Raw genomic sequence first — 21,705 nt, 5'->3', positions numbered from 1 at the left:
TTTAATATCTTATTTCTGTCATTTCTCCCCTGTATATCACATCTGGGTGGTATACATTGAATTTCAATTCAACTCAGTTATGCTTTTGTTGTTTAAATTTGAAAATACTAGATTCTCTAATATATTATTCTGTTTTCTTTTTATTAATTAACATTATACAATTAACAAAAGCAAAAAAGGCCTCTAACAAACCAATAAAATAACCATGCTAACATATGAAATAAACAGATTAATTTACTTAAATCAAGCAGAATAGATAAATAATAAATGTAACCAAATCGGTAACAACAAAAAACTTAAATATATGGCAGTGAATTGAAAACTCAAGTTCAAAAACACAAATTAGTTCACTCAAATGTCCTAAACTCAATCAAAACCCAGCTGCCTTTCAATGATTAAAATTACCATAAATAAAATAAATACACTCTTGCAGGCCTGATTCGATGCTTGGGTACGTTGAGGCACACAAACAATTTGCCCCTTCGCTCAATGAGCAAACAAAATAATCTACTGTCTCTCCAGCGTCAGACGTCCTGTGACGCAGTTTCAAACTTCCAACTCAAAATTTCTGTCCCTGAGAAGAGAATGAAGATCAGTGATCATATCCAACATTGCCAGAGGAACCACTGAGAATTTCTGTGACGCTATCTGGGATGTTCCTGGTCTCAGACTGGTAAGAGATGCCATCAACGGCAGTTTTTCACGACCGCGAACAGTCGCTCAGGTAAAAGTTTAGTGTAAACGAATCAACTACGCAGTTCTGTTATCCAATGATACGAGGAGAAATTTCTATCTCCTCTCCTCAACGTTATACTCAACCTAAATCAGTTTTCTTGTCTATAACTTACACAGGCTAATACCTTTACAAACTAGATAAACTAGGACGTTTTCTCTATTCGCTTCCTGACGCTCATTCCCTCTTCTCTCCCAGTTTTTCTTCTCTCCCGCCTTTGTAGTCTTCAATCACATCTCAGACCAATCAGTAAGTACTTTTAACGTAACAGTTTAACATTCATTCTTGCCTTTTCCTAATCAAAATAAAGTTATTCAAATATTTGAGAAAACGGCATACATAAAACACAAATAATAAATATTAGAAAATAAAATTAAAGAAATATTAACCAAGCACTTGATTAAGCTTCCACTGGGCTTCACCTACATACAATGCACTTACACAATGATAAATATTTGCTGAAGGATGGACACATACTGTGAGGAGATACACTCCAGACTCTGAAGAATGTCTTTCCATTGTGTAATAATCCTATAATTATCCATCATGGTAATCTTCACTGCTTGTCACTTAAATTATAAAATATTTCATGATAGTTCATGAAAACATTCATGGATCTGTAAATCCAGACAGTTTTCAGTCCTGCAGTAATTATGATATGTAACTTGTATTCTTAGTTTCTGTCGGAGACTGCCATCTAGTGGACATTTTATCATCTGTGGCCTTGCAGACTTGCAGATACACCCTTTTTGCACACGTCTCTCTACTTTCAACTCCTCAGTTCACGGAAACTGAAACTTAAGAGCAGCTGAGCTGTCCTGTGTTTGTTTCTCTGTATTTGTGCAGTAAAATGGCAGAAGCCAGATTTTCTCAGGATGAGTTCTTGTGTGCAGTGTGTCTGGATCTCCTGAAGGATCCTGTGACTACTTCCTGTGGACACAGTTACTGTAAGATCTGTATTACAGGCTGCTGGGATCAGGAGGATCAGAAGAGAGTCTACAGCTGTCCTCAGTGCAGACAGACCTTCAGCCCACGACCTGATTTAGCTAGAAACACCATGCTGGCTGAAGTGGTGGAGAAACTGAAGAAGACCAGGCTCTCTGCTGACTGTGACGCTGGAGCTGGAGATGTTCAGTGTGATGTCTGCACCGACACAAAGTACAAAGCCGTCAAGTCTTGTCTGGTGTGTCTGAACTCTTACTGTCAGAATCACCTTGAGCAGCATGAGACTTTCTTTAAAGGAAAGAGACACAATTTGACTGAAGCCACTGTACGACTGCAGGAGATGATCTGCCAGAAACACGAGAAGCTCCTTGAGGTTTTCTGTCGCACTGACCAGAAGTGTATTTGTGTGCTGTGTATGGATGAACATAAAAACCATGACACTGAGTCAGCGGCAGCACAGAGGGCAGAGAAACAGGTATGATCTTAAAACTGTAGTTCACTCAAAAACTTGTCGTGCCAAACTTGTATGACATTGTTTTTGCTCCTAAGGAACACAAAAGAAGGTTCTCTCTTCTCTATGCACACATGAATGTGTGACATCACTGGCGAACAACCAATCACGAGCCTCGGTTTCCTCTCATATTTTTAGATGCATTTTGTCCATAGAAATACGTTATTCAGTGCTGTAATTTGATATGACCGGCTGCATGTGTACGTGCACTGTGGGCAGACCGACTAATTGATGATAAGAATGGTTTACGATGATTTTCATCATTGATGATAATCGATTTTATTGATTAGTTGTTGCAGCCCCAATTGTAACCTTATAATGTAAAAGGGCTTCCTATAGTTTAAAACAGTGGTTCTCAACCCGTGGCCCGTCACGAATTCAAATGCGGCCCGCACCGTATGCTGAATTAAAAAAAAAAAAAAAAACTTTCAGATTTACAATTAATTGTATATTTTACATTAAAAAATTTAGGCTACTAATGAAATATAAGCTATATCCTAATGTTTTTATGTGTTTTTTTTTTTCATATATTATTTTCAGACATGATCAGACCTACTCACATAACGTCACGCATTTAACGAACACATACAAGCGCGCACTTTGGCAGAATTCAATTCAAATAGTCATCAACAGCCATTAGGTAAATTGCCTTTAAGGTAAAATTGAGCATCAGAAATGACAAATTAGTTTTTAAGGGAGAAAAAAAGAAATGTGAAAAATGCCAGCGAATGAACATGTACAAACAAGAATAGTCGCAGTATCAGTATTGAAGGAGAAGTGCTGGATTTTATGTTTGCCCCGCAACTCACTTGAAGAAGGTCAGGCAAATAGAAACACCATATACTATGTAGCAATCCTTAATTGAATAAATGTGGCAAAACATCTCTGGAGAAAACCTCATATTATTCAATTCGAAAGTGCTTCCATATTTGGATCAACATAGGCTACATGTGAATGCACGTTTTCAGCATGCGCTTTCGGAAGTATAAATTGAAGAAGTCTGCGTCCGCGCTGAGATTGGTTTGTATTGGTGACGTGATATGTAAATTATATGTGTGTATTGGTGCCGTAATATGTAAATTATATGCGTGCGGCCCGCGAGACTTGCACTTGGAGTCTTGGACCATAGTGCGGCCCGCTGGAAAAAAAGGTTGAGAACCACTGGATTAAAGCATAAACTGAGGTTGATTTTTATCAAGAAAAACTTAATTATAACTATAATAATGTAATCATAAAATAATGTATCCAAATAAAGAGCAACTTGCTCAGTAAATCACTTACAAAAAAAAAAAAAAGTTGAGTTTTCCCCCTGCTATACTGAAATCATACCGAGCTAGGGCTGCCCCCAAATAGTCGACTAATCGTTAGTCGATATGAAGAGAGCTTGGTCGAATACATTTTGATTAGGTGGTTAGTCAAAAAAAAAATCACGTGAAAAAATTATGCAATCAGGTGCTGACATCAAAGCAATGAGAGATTAACGAGATCTCGTGTTTCGCGGTATACCAAAGCGCACTTGATGAGGAGCAGCATGCAAGAGAAGGATGAACTAAAAATGTACTTGGCAGATAAAACAAAGGTCGATTCGGGACCATTGGCATGGTGGCAAAAAAAAAAAAACCATCTATATCCAAAGCTCGCTAAAGCAGCTAAACGCCTCCACTGTATCCCTTCCACATCCACTCCATCAGAGCGCATCTTTTCAAAGGCCGGCTTCATTGTGAACAAGTCAAGAAGCTCCTTTCTTCCCAAAATGTAGACAAGCTGTTGTTCCTCTCACATAATATGAAAAAAATTAAATCGAATTGAAAGCTTAGGTAAGAATGCTTAATTTCCTTTTTGTAGCGTTTCTGTTTGCTATCTGTTAGGCTATAAAAAACGGGTATTTTTATAACGGTTAGGCTATACAAATAAATAAATACATATTATTTTTATTTATTCGTTTTCATATAATGCAGAAGTTGTTTTTTTTATTCTGTAAGAAAAATTAGTCTGATGTTCGCAATCTGTTGTTTCACTTCTAGACTCGTCGTCTTAATGGCAGTTTGCCGCTTTGCTCTGATATTTTTGATTATTAGTGTTCTTTAAGTTATTTGTTTCCACATTTTGTCTTAAATATAGTTGTTCTAAACAATTTAATCAAATACTTAGGCTGTTAATTTGTTTTGGCGTTATGCAATGTGCCATGTGCATTTATTAAATTGTTAGTTTTCGTTGATTTTCCTTTTGAACAATATACAAATTATATTAATTTTCCACTGTAATTTTATACCAAACAGCATTTTTGCTACAGTATTTATTTGTTTTGTGTTTTTGTTTTCGCCTTGTTTTGTACTAGGCCTAAGTTACTAATACGTTTATTTAATTTATTTTAAAGAACAAATTTTATTTTATTTTATTCAAAACTGTTTTTTTTTTTTTGACATGTTACTGTTACAGTTTGTATTTTTGATAATAAATTATTTAAATGCACAGGCAGTCTGATTGCTGTTTTTATGTTATAATTAGCCTATAACGTTCAGGCCACTGATTTTTGTGTCCATAAGCACTGTATACTTTAAACGCTATACTATTCTGTTTTAAGTGCTTCATTTTCATTGTGTGAATGTTTCATTCAGTGTTAAACTTCAACTTGGACTATACCTTTCCTTGTATATACGCAAGTTTTTATATTAATATCATAAATGAATGATTATTCGACTAATTGCTAAAATGCAGGTGTGTTAGTCGACTAGGAATATCTTTAGTCGGGGGCAGCCCTATACCGAGCCATGACGTTAAAACTAAGGGACATACCGAACCGTCATATTTGTGTACCCATACACCCTTATATTCAAATGTACTTGTATTGGTTTGTCTTCTAGAAACAATTAAAGGACATTCAGAGAACAATCCAGCAGAGAATTCAGCAGAGAGAGAAAGCTCTTCAGCAGCTGAGAGAGGCTGTGGAGTCTCATAAGGTGAGTCTGGAGAAGAAGAGAAGTCTGTCTTAGTTTTGGTTAGGACTCTCCTCATTCATTGAAGCTCAGTGTGTGGGATGTCTGTCCTAACAGTGCTCGGCACAAACAGCAGTGGAGGACAGTGAGAGGATCTTTACTGAGCTCATCCGCTCCATAGAGAGACACCGCTCTGAGGTGACACAGCTGATCAGAGATCAGGAAAAGACTGCAGTGAGTCGAGCTGAAGAACAACTGGAGCAACTGGAGAAGGAGATCAATGATCTGAGGAAGAGAGACGCTGAGCTGGAACAGCTTTCACACACAAGGGATCACGTCCTTTACCTGCAGGTAACATTTAGAAGAACAGGATCGTATGGTGCTTTTACACTGAATTGTACAGCATGATATGGTTCGTTCCGGCAATTTACCGGTATGAGAAGTTGTAACATTACCAGTAAACTGCCGGAATTCTGCTGTGTGTGAACACAGAAGGAAAATTACCGGTATGAGCACGTACGAGTTCAGAACGCGGTGACGTAAGACGTCTACTCTGGGCCAATTCTAACAATGTGAGGCATTCACGCACTGTTTAATAAAATAAAATAAATGTCATCCAACTGAAGCGACAGTGAAATTAAAGCGCTTCTCCTTATCCAGGCGGATGAAGAAATTTGTCATCATCTGAGAGAAACTGTTATTGATGCAGTAACGTATGATAAAATAACTGTTAACTGTCTCCGAGAGCAATGCATTCACAGGACAAAGTCAGGTCATCAATAAACTGAAAACATTGCGTCTTAATATCTAAAAAATAAACGACCATCAGAAACGAAGTAGTAGTGGAAGTATTTCTTGTTCCTATTATGACTTTTGTCAATCTATTTTGGGATTCTGCTCCACAAATCCTGTAGCTCTAAACCAGTGGATCTCAACCCGCGGCACGTCATGAAATCTCATTCAGCCCACCATGCCGAACACAATAAAAAAAATAATAATAACTTTAAGTTTTACAACTTAGGGTACAAACGAGAAGTCGGAGCAGTAATCAGCTATTCAAATCGTTTAGTTTTGTATGTTTGAAGCAGTTTTTGATCGTTAAACAGGCCTATAAGTTTTGTTTTTAAAGTAACAAGCGGCCAGCACAGAGAGGGAGAGCTGATCATAGCCTAGATGTTTGATCAGTTTAGCCTTCTCAAATCATCACAAATTGTCTAAAATAAAATCTAAATATATAAAATAGTTCAAGCATGTAATGATGTTTTAACGTTAAACCAATATAAATGTGCACTATATCGAATATTTTGTGCGGAAAGTGCAAGATAAAGCAAGCTTTTTAGGGACATAAAGGTGCCAGCACTATAAAAATAACAAAAAAAGTCTGCTAAAAGTATACATTTTAAATAAAATAAAGAAATATAAAATACAGAAAATAAAAATGCTTTCTGCCGTCTCGTCTTGAACAGTAGCGCTTACAAAAATAAACCGAAACTCAGCGAATACATGCCTCACAGACGTGATAAATATATCTGTAAAAAGCTTTAAATTACTACTTAACGAAATGAAAACAAACAAACAAACAAACAAAAAAACTCATTACAATCATAATCCATATAGAAGACGCGTCTAATGAGGAGATGATGAGTCAGGCAACTTCATCCTTGGGACACAGACTCAGAAAACACTAGTTTATTAGTAAATAATTCAAATATATTTGTACTATTTCCCTCTGTCACATTCATGTTAATTACTTTTTTTCCGGTACTTTGCAACATCTTTTTAACTCAATTTGAATGCAGAACTGTATCTGCGCTGATAGACTATTTGATATGAATTTGGATGCGGCATAGGCTACATTTGTGAACACACCTTTTCTGCAATGTCGCGCGTCTTACAGACTGCAATTTACATTCGCAACTTCATTGTGCTGTTACTCCTTTCAAACCGATTTTCACTAAATTGGTCAGCTCCCAACAGCATCAGGTGTTTTATTAACGGGGAGTATAATTATTTAAACCAGTCGTCTATTACGATGTCTCTGTAACAAAAGCAGTTGCATGAATACTAAAGTTTGAAACAAAAATGAAACCATCAACAGAAATACTGAACATGTATTACCCTCCATGTTTAACTTCTAAACAGCTGCGCTTGTATTTTTAATGACGTCACAGAATTTACCGGTATTTTGGAATGGATGTGTGAATGGTGCTTTTCCGGAAAAAAGACAGAATGTCGTTGACTGTGTGAACAGGGCGTTTTTTAATTTACCGGTAAAGTCGTTCCGGTAATTTTACGGCAATTTACTGGTATTACTGTGTGAAAGAGGCTATTGTCTTTTGATTCAGTACAGACTACAGATGTTCCTCTCGTTGATAGCCGAGGAGCATATCCAGCGAGAGCTTGATGGGGTGACTCGGAATGAAAAAGTTTTTCAAGGATAGCAGCAGCAGAGGCGACACAACTATAACGACGTGAATAATCCCACTCTCTCTAAAGTGCTACTAAACTGCAATGGAAACACAAACTGATCCGAGCCGTACCATGTCGTACCGAGCAGAGTTGTACCATGCAATTGAAAAGAGCCAATAGTGAACTCAAAGAAACATTTAATGAGAGCGAAATGAGCCATTGACTTCAATGTTTTCAGGAATTCTGTCATCTGATGTGTTCGATGATATTATGTATCATCAGTTATTAAATCTGAAATGTACTTGGTTTCAGGAAAAGTCTTGTATCTTTTATGTAAAATATACTTGCATTTAACAGAGTTGTTCATTGTGTCCTGTCAGTCATATCACAAGTATATATATGTGGCTGCTTCAGTTCTGTGATAGTTCTTGTGAAATTTGGTTCCATCCTCATGGTGGGAATAGCCTCTGACTCCTCAGAAGCTTTAGATTTCAATAGTCTTTACAGCAGTTCACCTTTGGTTTGAGGTCATTCAGCTCAAGTGCTCAATCACTGAAAAAAACTGAAAAATATTAAGAGATAATCAACTGCCTCTTGTCTTGGCCGGAGTGCTGTCCTATCTGCCCAGAGCATGTAGCATCCGGCTAGCTCAATAGCATTATTGATCAATGCTATGTAGGTGTGTAGCCATGTTTCTGTGATAACCAATGCACTGCAATCCATAAGTCTCTTACTGTGGGTAATGCAAAGTCTTAACTCATCCATTTTGTTCACCAGTGACTGCACTTTAGCGAGGACAATTCTGGGTTAAGAGAGCCGGAGCACCAGCACATGACCAACTAAGGACAATTTTAAACCAGCTCAAACCAGCTGTCATGTTTCAAAACATACCTATCCAGCATATGCTGGTTTCTTCACCAGGGAGGATATGAGTGCCATGCTCCTTTAAAAGTTTGTTTGCTTTACATAGACCATTTAACCAAGCAAAACTGCAAATAAAAAATGAAAAAAATATGGAATAATTAACAATCAAAATGACATTAAACTTTTAACAGTGGAACAATGTAAATGTATGACTACATCTGTTCGAAGTCAATAGAGTCAGCAAAGGCAGTTTTTAGAAAAATCTAGTTTTCTCAAGGTTCCAATGCAAATACAAAGAGCAGCTATGCATCTTTTTCTACACTTCTTTTCTTAATAATTACTATATTAATAATCACAATATAACTATTTTTTATTTTATCTTTGTTATTATAAAAAAGAACAGATGGAAAAATAAAACCTCTGTGTGTGTGCACCTGGATGGGTTAGATGCAGAGCACAACAAATTTTGAGTATGGTTCTCATATTGATCATGATTAAAGGCTCTAATGGGCCCTGCTGTAGTGCTTTGAACACTAGAGACAGGTCCTAAGAAGGTGATGAGGGGGCCAGGGGAGGATTTAACCTTCCTCCCCTGGTTAACCTGATGACCAGGTCATGCTCCCATAACCACTTCCCTTACACAGGGTTGTGGTAAGCAGCAATCGCAGCGACATAAACTTTAAGGTAGAGGTCGAATGCCGATATTTATAAATCACGGCAGCCGATGGCCGATATATGATGCTGATTGTTTGACCTTTATATTTGGGTGATTTTTTTTTTTTTTTTTTATTCATCTCATAAAAGTGAATTAGAGCAAATTATTATTGCAGGATACAAGATAGTTATAGTAGTATTAGCCCAATTTAGAGTAAAAATACATGGCTCAAAACGTAAGCACCTTTTCAAAGCACTTCTGGAGCACTCTTTTGGTTTATGTTTACTGACAGACACCAGTGTTTCCCACAGGCTGCAAATTAATTCTCTGCCAGCAGGAGGTGCTGTTGGAGCAGGGATATAGTGATTTCTCCTGTAATGGTTGTAATCAAATAAGCGCTGACACACAAACACTACTTTATCAGTTATTACAGAAAAGATTAAACAAAAATGACATTGAAGCTTTTCTGAAGACAGTCAGTTCTTGTCAAAGACACATTATTATAAAAACACCCACGCTGCATTTTAATTTTGAAACGTGAAGCGCTCATTTTATTCAACGAAGTATAAGCCTTTTGGAACATCAATTTGTAGAAGTCAGTTTTGATATAGTGACGAGCCGTCACAAATAACTCAATGTATAGGAAACACTGGGCACTGCTATGAGTCAAATGGCCATAATAATAACAAAAATAAAAGATTCTACACATATTACACAGCGTGCTGCTTATAACTGCTTAAGAGTGCACTGACCACGAGTGATTACATTGTGGAGGATATTGTCAGACCTACACACACCATTCATGAGAAACATGAATGTGCACGTTATATTCAGCCCAGAAGTTTTGTCTGAATTTAATGTGTTTTTACTTTCACATGCAAATGACTTGTTGCACTTAGGAATATGATAACTTTCCGGCATCAATTCTAGTCGGGTAAAATGTAATTATGCTCGAAATGGGCTGTTTTGCCCTGCCATTAGCAGAGTGTCAGCTGCTCCATCTCTAACGCAGCCTCTTAGTACGCAACAAAGCTTAGCTGTCTGCTGGTGCGCCTGCCTATAAATTGGCCTACTTTGCAGCACAATATGCCGATGTCGATTAATTTAAAATTGCCAAAAATCAATCGGTCAATCTCTACTTTAAAGTTGGAGGGAGACAGCCTTCGTTCCAACCCCAGCTGCAAAAAGGACAACTCTGATCGGGGATCTTCGGTGGTTCTTTTGGTGAGAAGAACACATCTCAACAACAGGTTACACTTCAAGGCGTAAGGGTGTCTCATAGATAGTGCTCTTGTCGAAGTGATGATGTCAACTACCTCCTGGGGGTAGGTCACTTAGAACCGCTGGTGCTACAGGGTGCCTTGTCTCTGAGTCAGTAGATCCTTCCTCAGAGGAATCTGCCAGGGAGGGGCTTTCATGAGGAGCATTAGTTACAGAAACAAGGTCAGAGTGGGCTAGTAAGGCATCACAAGCATGACCTGTTCCTCATCCTCCTTGACCTTGCACAGTGTCTGTGCAAAAAGAATCACTGGGGACTCAAATACTTTCGCAGGCCCGGAATTTGAATGACACAAAGTGACCTCAGTTGCTTCTGACTCCAGGGGAGGTGGCGGGCAAGTTGCAATATGCGATGGGAGTGTAAACCACCTTGTCAGTTAATGTACGCAACAGTCACAGTGTTGTCCTTGTGGACCAGCATGTGCTTACCTTGTAAGCGCCCCCTGAGATGGTTCAAGGCAAGGTGTACTGCTTACAACTCTAGGCAGTTGATGTGCCAGGGCAGTTGTGGGCCTGTCCAAACCCCTGACACTGTGTGCCTGTTGTACGTAACCCCCCGCTGGAGGTGTAGGCATCTGTGTTAACCACGTCCCTGCGTGAGGTGTGCTGTCTGTTTGACTGAATCCAACTCCATACAGAGAAGAACAGTCCTCTGTGTTTAGGAGAGTTTGCTCTTTTCCCAGTTGACCCAAATGCCCGACCCAGCTGAGGTGCAAGAGCACCCCTAATGGCACAACAGAAACTGAGACTGAGCTAGTAGCCTGGAGGGCAGAACCTGATAATCTCGTCCTTTACACGTGAACCGCAGCAGTGGTCTGTGGTGCGGAAGGATCGACACATGAAAGTAAGTTTCCTGTATGTCGATCGCTGCAAACCAATCTCAGGGACAGATGCACCCAAAATGCATCAACATCTTGAAAGGTAACTGGTTCCAGACACGCAGGTCCAAGATCGGTTGTAACCCACCACCTTTCTTGGATACAATGAAGTACGGGCTGCAAACCCTGTCTTCAGTTATCACTTAGTCACTTAATTATCAATTAATAACTGCATGAGTGTGTTACTGTTAACAATGTATAGTGTGCATTATATAAACACTATAGAGCTTTAATTTAACACTGGGGATTTTGCTGTGTAAATTTGAACAGGTTTCAAATTTAAAGATTCAATTTGAAGAATATAGCTGATGTTGTGAATATTCTAAATTGAAGTGTGTTACTAAAGATAAGTCAAGTTGACAGGAGTCAAACAAATCTGATATTGGTGCACTGGGTGGATGTGATAGCCTTTCTGTTTTCTGTAGATTTCCCAGGCTCTATCGGCACCAGCTGAAACTACAGACATGCCCAACATTCCCTTCAGTTCTCCTTTCTGTTTTGATGGTGTGAGAGAATCTGTCCAACAGTTGAGAGACAAATTGGAGGATTTCTGCAAAGATGAGCTCAAAAAGATCTCTGACAGAGGTAAATTCCTGGAGATTCATCTGCTTTCAGAAATGAGTTATTTATAATGTAATTTTCTGCTGACATAATCACTTATTCTGTTTATTTCTATAGTCACATTCACCAACGTTGTTCCCTTGACCAGGAATGACTTCTTACAATGTAAGTCAACAAGCAAAAAGACGCACTGAGTTTATATCCACCCAAATAATCCATTAGTAATCTGATGATGGTTTAATCAGATTGAAAAGACTCCTGTTGTTTATCTGTTTCTGTTTAAATCTTTTTATTGGGGAATCCAACATTCCAATACACATTGTAACATACATCTTATAATCCAAAATTACAAACAAGAAGAGGAAATATGAAACAATACCAATATACAAAGCACCAGAACAACAAGGTAGAGAGAAAAAAAAGCACCCCCCCTGCCCTAGGAAACTTAAACCATACCACATTAATGTTACAATCAACACCATACCACACTAACTAACACCAAACTACTCAAACTCCGCATCCAGATAGTGGAAACCAAATCTTATTAAATTGGTCCAATTTGTTTGGCAAAATAAACCAAATTCTTTCCAAATGTACCGTATTTTACGGACCATAAGTCGCACCTGAGTATAAGTCGCGTCAGTCCAAAAATACGTCATGATGAGGAAAAAAACATATATAAGTCACACTGGACTATAAGTCGCATTTATTTAGAACCAAGAGAAAACATTACCGTACCCCACCATAGAGAGTTGTTGACACCAAGAGGAAGGATTCTTGGCGGCAATACATCGCAACATTCTCTCCAAATCTTGTTTGGCTTTCTCGGTCTGCACGTTGCTATGGGGGTGGTAACCCGAAGATAGACTGACAGTGGCTCCCAGTAATTTACAAAATTCTTGCCAAAATTTGGAGACAAATTGGGATCCCCTGTCAGAGACCATGTCTGTCGGAAGGCCATGTAACCGAAAAACGTGATCGATGACAGTCACCGCTGTTTCCTTGGCTGAAGGCAATTTGGGCAAGGTAATAAAATGGGTCGCCTCCAAGAACCAGTCCACTATGGCTAAAACAACCGTATTGCCTTGGGATGGCGGTAACAAAATCTGTGTGGGACCAGGGTCTCGAAGCGACAGACAGTGGTTGAAGAAGCCTATCTGGGGGTCGATTGAAAGTCTTACCCATCAGACAGATTGAGCAGGCCAAAACAAATTCTCGAATGTCGCAAGCCATAGATGGCCACCAGAATCGTTGCTTAACTAGAAATCTAGTACGATTTACTCCTGGGTGACAGGCTACATTGGAACAATGACCCCACTGAATAACGTCAGATCGTAATTCCTCCGGCACAAACAATCGGTTTGGTGGGCACCGGGACGGAGATATTACCCCTTCTAAGCATGTCTTGACCTTCGATTCGACCTCCCATCGGAGTGTGGAGATGAATAGAGTCTCCGGTAAAATGCACTCGGGAGTAGCCGGCCGTTTGGATGGATCAAAAATATGAGTGATGTTTTTAGAACCCGGACGGTACGAAAGAGTAAAGTCAAAACAACTGAAAAAAACAGCCCACCGAGCCTGCCTGGAGTTTTTTGGCAGATTGAATGTATTTTAAGTTCTTGTGATCAGTCCAGATGATAAAAGGTACCCGTGACCCTTCTAACCAATCTCACCATTCTTCCAATGCTAACAAATCCCTGTTACCAATGTCATAGTTATGTTTGGTAGGCGACAAGCGATGAGAAAAGAATGCGCAAGGATGCATCTTGTAGTCTGAAGAAGAGCACTGAGAAAGCACTGCGCCTACCCCCACCTCTGACGCATCGACCTCCACCACAAACTGACGTGACCGATCAGGAGTCGTAAGAATGGGAGCCAAAACGAAGCGGCTCTTTAGGTTGGTGAATACAGCTTTGGCTGTTTCGGACCACCTGAACGTCGTTCTGGGGGAGGTCAAGGCAGTCAGAGGTGCGGCTAGTTGACTGTAATTACGAATAAAACGTAGGTAAAAATTGGCGAACCCCAGAAACCTCTGTAGGGCCTTACGGGAATCTGGATTTGGCCAATCCACCACAGCCTTAACCTTGTCAGGATCCATATGCACTCCCTCAGAAGAAATGATGTAACCTAGGAAAGGGACAGACTGTGCATGAAAAGCGCATTTCTCCGCCTTGACAAAAAGCCCATTCTCTAGCAACCTCTAAAGCACTCGTCTGACATGCTGAACGTGTTCCTGGAGAGATGAAGAAAAAATCGATATGTCATCCAGGTATACATAAATGAACTGATCGACGATGTCTCTCAGCACATCATTGACGAGTGCCTGGAAGACCCCTGGGCTATTGGAGAGCCCGAAAGGCATAACCAATTATTCAAAGTGCCCCCTAGGGGTTTTAAATGCGGTCTTCCATTCATCCCCCTTCCTGATGCGGACCAAATGATAAGCATTGCGTAAGTCCAGTCTTGTGAAGACCGACGCTCCCTACAACCACTCAAAGGCTGAAGACATCAACGGCAAAGGATATGTGTACTTTACCGTTATGTTATTCAACCCTCTGTAATCAATGCAAGGTCGCAAAGAACCGTCCTTCTTCCCCACAAAAAAGAACCCCTCCCCCGCTGGAGAAGAGGAAAGACAGATGAATTTGGATGCCAGAGAATCAGAAATATATTTCTCCATGGCCTCCCTCTCGGGAACAGACAGATAGTATAACTTGCCCTTAGGCAGAGACGTATCTGGCAGTAGATCTACAGAGGGAGAGGGAGAAAATGCATCCACCTATGCTGAAAGCCACAGAAGAAGATATATACAGGTGCTGATCATATAATTAGAATATCATCAAAAAGTTTATTTCACTAATTCCATTCAAAAAGCATTCGTGCATTCAATTATATGCATTCATTAAACACAGACTGATATATTTCAAATGTTTATATCTTTTAATTTTGATGATCATAACCATTTAAAAAACTAAGGAAAATCCCAAATTCAGTATCTCAGAAAATTTGAATATTGTGAAAAGGTTCAATATTGAAGACACCTGGTGCCACACTCTAATCAGATAATGAACTCAAAACACCTGCAAAAGCCTTTAAATGGTCCCTCAGTACAGTTCTGTAGGCTACACAATAATGGGAAAGACTGCTGACTTGACAGTTGTCCAAAAGACAACCATTTACACCTTGCACAAGGAGGGCAAGACACAAAAGGTCATCGCAATAGAGGCTGACTGTTCACAGAGCTCTGTGTCCAAGCACATTAATAGAGAGGCGAGGGAAGGAAAATATTTATTAGTAGAAAAGTGTACAAACAATAGGGATAACCGCACTTGGAGAGGATTGTAAAACAAAACCCATCAAAAAATGTGGGGGAGATTCACAAAGAGTAGATTGCAGCTGGAGTCAGTGCTTCAAGAACCACTACGCACAGACATATGCAAAACATGGGTTTCAGCTGTCGGATTCCTTGTGTCAAGCTACTCTTGAACAACAGAGACAGCATCAGAAGTGTCTCGCTTCAAAAAGGACTGGACTGCTGCTCAGTGGTCCAAAGTTATGTTCTCTGATGAAAGTAAATTTTGCATTTCCTTTGGAAATCGAAATCTAGAGGAAGAGAGGAGAGGCACTCAATCCATGTTTCTTGATTTCCAGTGTAAAGTTTCAACAGTCAGTGATGGTTTGTGGTGCCATGTCATCTGCTGGTGTTGGTCCACTGTGTTTTCTGAGGTCGAAGGTCAACACAGCTGTATACCAGGAAGTTTTAGAGCACCTCATGCTTCCTGCTGCTGACCAACTTTATGGATATGCAGATTTCATTTTCCAACAGGACTTGGCACCTGCACACAGTGCCAAAGCATCTAGTACCTGGTTTAAGGACCATGGTATCCCTGTTCTTAATTGGCAAGCAAACTCGTCTGACCTTAACCCCATAGAAAATCTATGGGGTATTGTGAAGAGGAAGATGTGATATACCAGAACCAAGAATGCAGAAGAGTTGAAGGCCACTATTAGAGCAACCTGGGCTCTCATAACACCTGAGCAGTGCCACAGAATGATCGACTCCATGCCACGCCACATTGCTGCAGTAATTCAGTAAAAAGGAGCACCAACTAAGTATTGAGTGCTATACATGCTCATACATTTCATGTTCATACTTTTCAGTTGGCCAAGATTTCTAAAACTCCTTTCTTTGTATTGGTCTTATGTAATATTCAAATACTGAATTTGGGATTTTCCTTAGTTGTCAGTTATACTCATCAAAATTAAAAGAAACATTTGAAATATTTCAGTCTGTATGTAATGAATGAATATTATATACAAGTTTCACTTTTTGAGTGGAATAAGTAAAATAAATCAACTTTTAGTTCATATTCTAATTATATGACCAGCACCCCTCTCTCTCTCTCTCTCTCTCTCTCTATATATATATATATATATATATATATATGTGTGTGTGTGTTAATATTCAATATTTATTTATGTTTACATTTTTCTAATATTTTATCGCAGTTAATGCACTAGCCCCGCCCCCAGACCCGTTTGTCATCTTAATTTATGTGATTATTTCAGGTTGATGTACGTATGGCAGAAATGTATGGTAAAAATCAATAAAAGACGTATTTTCTTGACCTGGTAAGGATTCTAGCAGCTGCATTTTGGACTACCTGTAGCTTGTTTATTGAAGATGCTGGACAACCACCTGAAATATATATTGAAATATCACTGAAATATATTATATATACATATTAATAATGAAACACTGCCTCATCAGAGTTGTTATTGTGGCTTTATATATGATCAGCCACTTGCACTTAACATTTTGTGAAAATTATGATCAAATGGAATTAAAAGCTATTTTGCATCGAATTAATAATATCTGAGCTCTGTCCATCATTAGAATGGCCACATCTGAGGCATTTGGTACACTGCGTTACATTTTCATCAACTTTCAGGTAATAAAGTTTATGTAACTATATGGGCGCTCAAATTTCCCGGTTGAATACATTTGGCCAAAATTTCATGATATAAACAATGAAGTGCTAGGCTCAAGGAAGTCAGGATATATAAAACAGTAGTCTACAACTAAGATGGCAAATGTTAAGACACTTATACGCTCTTCAAACTAAAAAACATTAAAAAAAACTGTCTTTATATACAGTTTTTGAGTGAAGAAAATGCTGTATTTCTCAATGAAATAGCTTAAAAACTGAAAAGTTCATGCAAGTATCTTAATAACATTAAAGTTGACTTTAACCCCTAGTCTGTAGACGCCTTCACTGACTCCCAGAAACACTTCTGGATATTGTAAATGGAGTGATTGCTTGAGTTCTGTGACTGCTGTAATGTTTTATGGCTGTGTCCCATCTTAGCAGTGGTTTGCCAGTCCCTTTGATGACATTGAACTTGGCATATTCCATCTGACTGCCTTTACTTGCTTCACATTTGAAAGCTACTTTTATAGGCAATGGTTGATCAAATGAGTAAAAAACTATTTCGTTTTAGTTTCTGGAAAGTATAATGGCATTTATTTCTCTTTGATTTAAGTTTATCCCAAGTTATTTCATCAGGCTAATCAAGTTCTAATCGGATCAAACGATATTAAAAACGAGGGGTTTTAACTCTTACTCTTAAACACAAACTTTCTCTAATCTAACACTCTTCACACAATGTTCTACTATGGGAAGTGACAACAGGTCTGATAAGATGTGCCTAGAACACCAACCAGGAAGAACCAGTGATTATCAGCACTGCACCTGGACACAAAACACTTCTGAAACGAGAGAAAAAATACTAAATAAAGGGTGTTAAAAGACACTGCAGATACACTGACATGATGCATGATAATGACATTAGCTACATGAAAAGATCAAACCGATTCATAATTCCTGGTTTTTATGTTTTATCTCCATCAGATTCCCATCAGCTCACTCTGGATCTGAACACAGTGAGTAAATTCCTCCATTTGTCTAAGAGGAACAGAGTGATTACCTTCAGTAAAACCTTCCAGCCGTATCCTGATCATCCAGAGAGATTTGATGATGTGTGTCAGGTGTTGTGTAGAGAGAGTGTGTGTGGACGCTGTTACTGGGAGATTGAGTGGAGAGGACGAGATGGGGTGCATGTATCAATCTCATATAAGAGCATCAGCAGGAAGGGAGACGGTTATAAGAGCTGGTTTGGACGTAATGATCAGTCCTGGAGTTTGTTCTGCTCTCCTGACAGATGCTCATTCATACACAATGACATACAGACTGATCTCCCTTTGAATCCCATCAGCAGTAGAATAGGAGTGTATGTGGATCACAGCGCAGGAACTCTGTCCTTCTACAGCGTCTCGGACACAATGAGACTTATTCACACAGTCCAGACCACATTCACTCAGCCGCTCTATCCTGGGTTTATCACTTCTTTTGGATCATATGTGAAACTGTGTTGATAAATCAGAAAAGATTCTAGAAAGATTCTAGCCATACTCAGAGTTGGGATGTAACAAAATACATGCAAAAATCCCCCGTGTTAAATGTACACTGCTCTGCATCTGTCCATTCTCAGAGTGTTAAAAGTAACACTGAAGCAGTGGTTAGTTCACATTACACAGTATTTCACTAAACAAAGAATCTCCAACAACTCGGTCTCATATGCGAAACACATACACAACGGCGATAAGGGAATAAATTCAAATTATGCATTTAAAAGACGCTTCCATCCAAAGCGACTTACACTATGCACTATTCAAGCTAACAGTTTTTACCTAACGTGTTCCCTGGGAATCGAACCCACAACCTTGCGCTGCTTGATGCAATGCTCTACCACTTGAGCCACAGGAATGAAGTAAGATTACAACTCCTGCCTCTGAAATTTCCCTTCCCTTGTATCTTGCTCTCTCATTGGCTGTAGGTCATATGTATACATTATGATTTATGTATACATTATGATTTAATACATTGTGATGCACCATAATATAATTGAATCTAGATTTAAAATGACCAAAGAGAAAGCCAAACTGGACCACAATCACCCAGCATGTCTTCACGCAGAAATCAGCGCTTTGTCCTTGGCAAATCTAGCCCATGAGTTCACCCATGAATGTTTTGCTGAGGTCAGGGCCTTAAATTAGAGTAAATAATAAATAAAACAGGAAAGAAGCAAATAATAATAGATATTATTGAGTATACGTACTGCAAATGCATTTAACAATTAATCTTTCATGTTTTCTTTTTTTGGGGGGTAGAAAATATAAAAACATCCTCTTAAAGTGATTTGTATTCCCAAATGATTGATATAAATATATTAATGGTACCATTTATAAAACATTCTGACAAAACACAAATTGTGAAGTAAATTAATTATTATTTATTAATTGTTTTAGCTATATCATGGCTACCATTAGCTTCTTTGTTTCTCTTTTATTTTTTTTCTTAGCTAAATCTTGGTAACAAATTAATACAATTCACAGATTCGAAATAAAATGAAGGAATTTTTCTATAAAAGGGATCAAAACATTCTTCATTCACCACTTTGTAATACCATTTAAGGTAAGAGCCAGGGGGTAAAAACTTCAAAATTTGAAGATCAGGGTACATTTAATTTATTTTGTCTTTTGAGGAACATATCTTCTGTGGCTTCTAAAGGGCAGTACTAAAAGACAAAAATATGATGTTTAGGCTAAATAAGAAAAATGTACACATCTTCATTTTGTTCAAAAGTTTTCACCCCTCTTAAAGCATGGTTTTCCCTTCTGGAGCATTAATGAGCATTTGATCCTTCTGTAATAGTCCCTCATTTGTCCTCAGTGTGAAAAGATGGATCTCAACATTTTATGAATGGGGTAATTTTTTATAAATTCAACTATTATTTTCTCTTGTAAACTATTTGTAAACCTCTTATTAAGGCCAGTACCAAATATTTTGGTAAATAACTTATATTTTGCAAATTCTGCAAGGTGTATGTATACTTCTGACTTGAACTGTGTTAAACATGTAATGTTGCTACATATTTAAAATATGAATAACTGTATGTTGTTATAGTTTTGTTATATGTTGTAATCAAGAAAAAATAAATACATAAATGGTTCACACTCTAAAAATGTAATTTTGAAGTCAGTTATTAAGACAGATGTTTCATCTAACAGTGAAGAAGTTTAATCGCCTGGTTAGACTTGGTAAACATTTTCAAAGGACATTTTTTGAGTGCAGACCATTTCGTTGTTGATATTCAGATGCTTTACACCCAAATCAGCTGGTGGAGCCTGGTGATTGTGTTGATTGTTATAATTACACTTTAAGTGGCTCGTAATCAAATTACAGTTAAAAAAAGTATTTCTAACATTTGTTACACATGTCACATTTCATTTAAATAATGTAAACTCTTTAAAATGTTTTAAACAAAGAGTCAGTTGGTCATTTTCTTAATGTTTATGTTGTGGGATGCCAAATAGACTCTTACACATGACGGTAAACTCTTTATTTATGCTCTTATGTCTTCATCTCTACTTGTATTTACTCATTTCTTAAAATGTATTTTATATAGCCATTTACATGCTGTTAATTGTATTTACTCGTTTACATGCTTTCAATTTGTATTATGTTTCTTTTGTTGATTAATGTTATGCTGTGTTCTCTGTGGTCTTCAAAAGTTAGAGGTAAAGGAAGGTCTCCAACTCAAGGTTTTCAGCATCACAGGATGATGCTTTGGTATTTGTTGAATTTGTGCTTTTTGGAGAAATCTGACTGAACATCAAAAATACATTACTAAGATTATTTAACCACTTTTCCATAGTAACATTCAGTAAAATCGCTTGCATTCATCATTCTTATGCACTTCACTTCCTTATCCATTCATGGAATTCATTTCGTAAAGTATCTTTTTGTTAATAAACTTTATTTTATTACGCTTGTGTTTTTACTTATGTTGATAATGCACAGCAGAAAGAATAAAGGCATATATATATTTCTGACCATCCTTCTTTGGATTTTTGGTTACTTCATTGTCCTCTGTTTATGTGAATAATCCATCAGTGTTATTATTTGCACATATATACTTAATTTGAAAAAGACACAATAGAATATGTTATCATAAGTGCTGGTACATGTTTGGAGCAGGAGTATATGAAATACATGAATGTCTATAAACACTTAAAACATGCTCAATAGTGATCCAAGCTTTGAGCGTGTTAAAATCATTGCAGTGTTCTAAACAGAAAATACTCTAATGTGCATGTTGTAATATTTTACATGGTTCTTACAGAAATACGCTAAATGGACAAAACTATTAGGACACTTTTACCCCAATAGGGAGTTTAAACTACCGGTGTAAATGCATCTAAATGCAACTTCAGCTGCTTCTGTTTGTTCTGCAGTGGAATGAATGATTTTGTTGATACCAATTTCGTTTGATTGGTAACAACAATTACTAGGGGTGTAACGACACACATATTCATATTGAACTGTTAGGTATGAGGCTTTCGGTTTGTTACACATTACAAACCAAACGATTCGCTAGAATAATCCTATTACATTTGGAAAAACATCTTAAAGGGGGGGTGAAATGCTATTTCATGCATACTGAGTTTTTTACACTGTTGAAGAGTTGGATTCCCAAGCTAAACATGGACAAAGTTTCAAAAATTAAGTTGTACGTTTGAAGGAGTATTTTTGTTCCCAAAATACTCCTTCCGGTTTGTCACAAGTTTCGGAAAGTTTTTTTCGAGTATGGCTCTGTGTGACATTAGATGGAGCGAAATTTCCTTCTATGGGTCCTGAGGCACTTCTGCCGGAAGAGCGCGCTCCCGTATAGCAGAGCACTGAGAGCACAACAGACTTCACTGATCAGAGCGAGAGCGTCGCCAAATGTCACAAAAGGAGTGTGTTTTTGGTTGCCAGGGCAAGACAACCCTGCACAGATTACCAAAAGAGAAACAGCATTAAGGGACCAGT

The 21,705-nt window shown here is 38.2% G+C and overlaps 1 protein-coding gene across 1 annotated transcript; it reads left to right on the top strand.

Annotated features, from left to right (window-relative positions):
- The first annotated feature begins 1,514 nt into the window (after positions 1-1,514).
- On the top strand, positions 1,515-20,720 carry LOC127955954 (tripartite motif-containing protein 16). Its single transcript, XM_052553653.1, has 6 exons — positions 1,515-2,153; positions 5,054-5,149; positions 5,243-5,476; positions 11,635-11,794; positions 11,888-11,935; positions 17,683-20,720. The coding sequence occupies exons 1-6, from the start codon at positions 1,584-1,586 to the stop codon at positions 18,204-18,206; spliced, it is 1,632 nt and encodes a 543-aa protein (XP_052409613.1). The 5' UTR covers positions 1,515-1,583; the 3' UTR covers positions 18,207-20,720.
- The last annotated feature ends 985 nt before the right edge of the window (positions 20,721-21,705 follow it).

The sequence above is a fragment of the Carassius gibelio genome, chromosome B4 (assembly GCF_023724105.1).
Source record: "Carassius gibelio isolate Cgi1373 ecotype wild population from Czech Republic chromosome B4, carGib1.2-hapl.c, whole genome shotgun sequence".
NCBI classification, from domain to species: Eukaryota; Metazoa; Chordata; class Actinopteri; order Cypriniformes; family Cyprinidae; genus Carassius; species Carassius gibelio.
The sequence above is the reverse complement of the archived record's forward strand: the minus strand, read 5'-3'. Positions and strand labels throughout refer to the sequence as shown.

Coding starts and splice junctions, on each gene's coding strand:
- LOC127955954 (XM_052553653.1), top strand. CDS start 1,584: ATGGCAGAAGCCAGATTTTCTCAGGATGAGTTCTTGTGTGCAGTGTGT. Junction 5,150..5,242: donor AGGCTGTGGAGTCTCATAAG/GTGAGTCTGGAG, acceptor CTGTCCTAACAG/TGCTCGGCACAAACAGCAGT. Junction 11,936..17,682: donor CAGGAATGACTTCTTACAAT/GTAAGTCAACAA, acceptor TATCTCCATCAG/ATTCCCATCAGCTCACTCTG.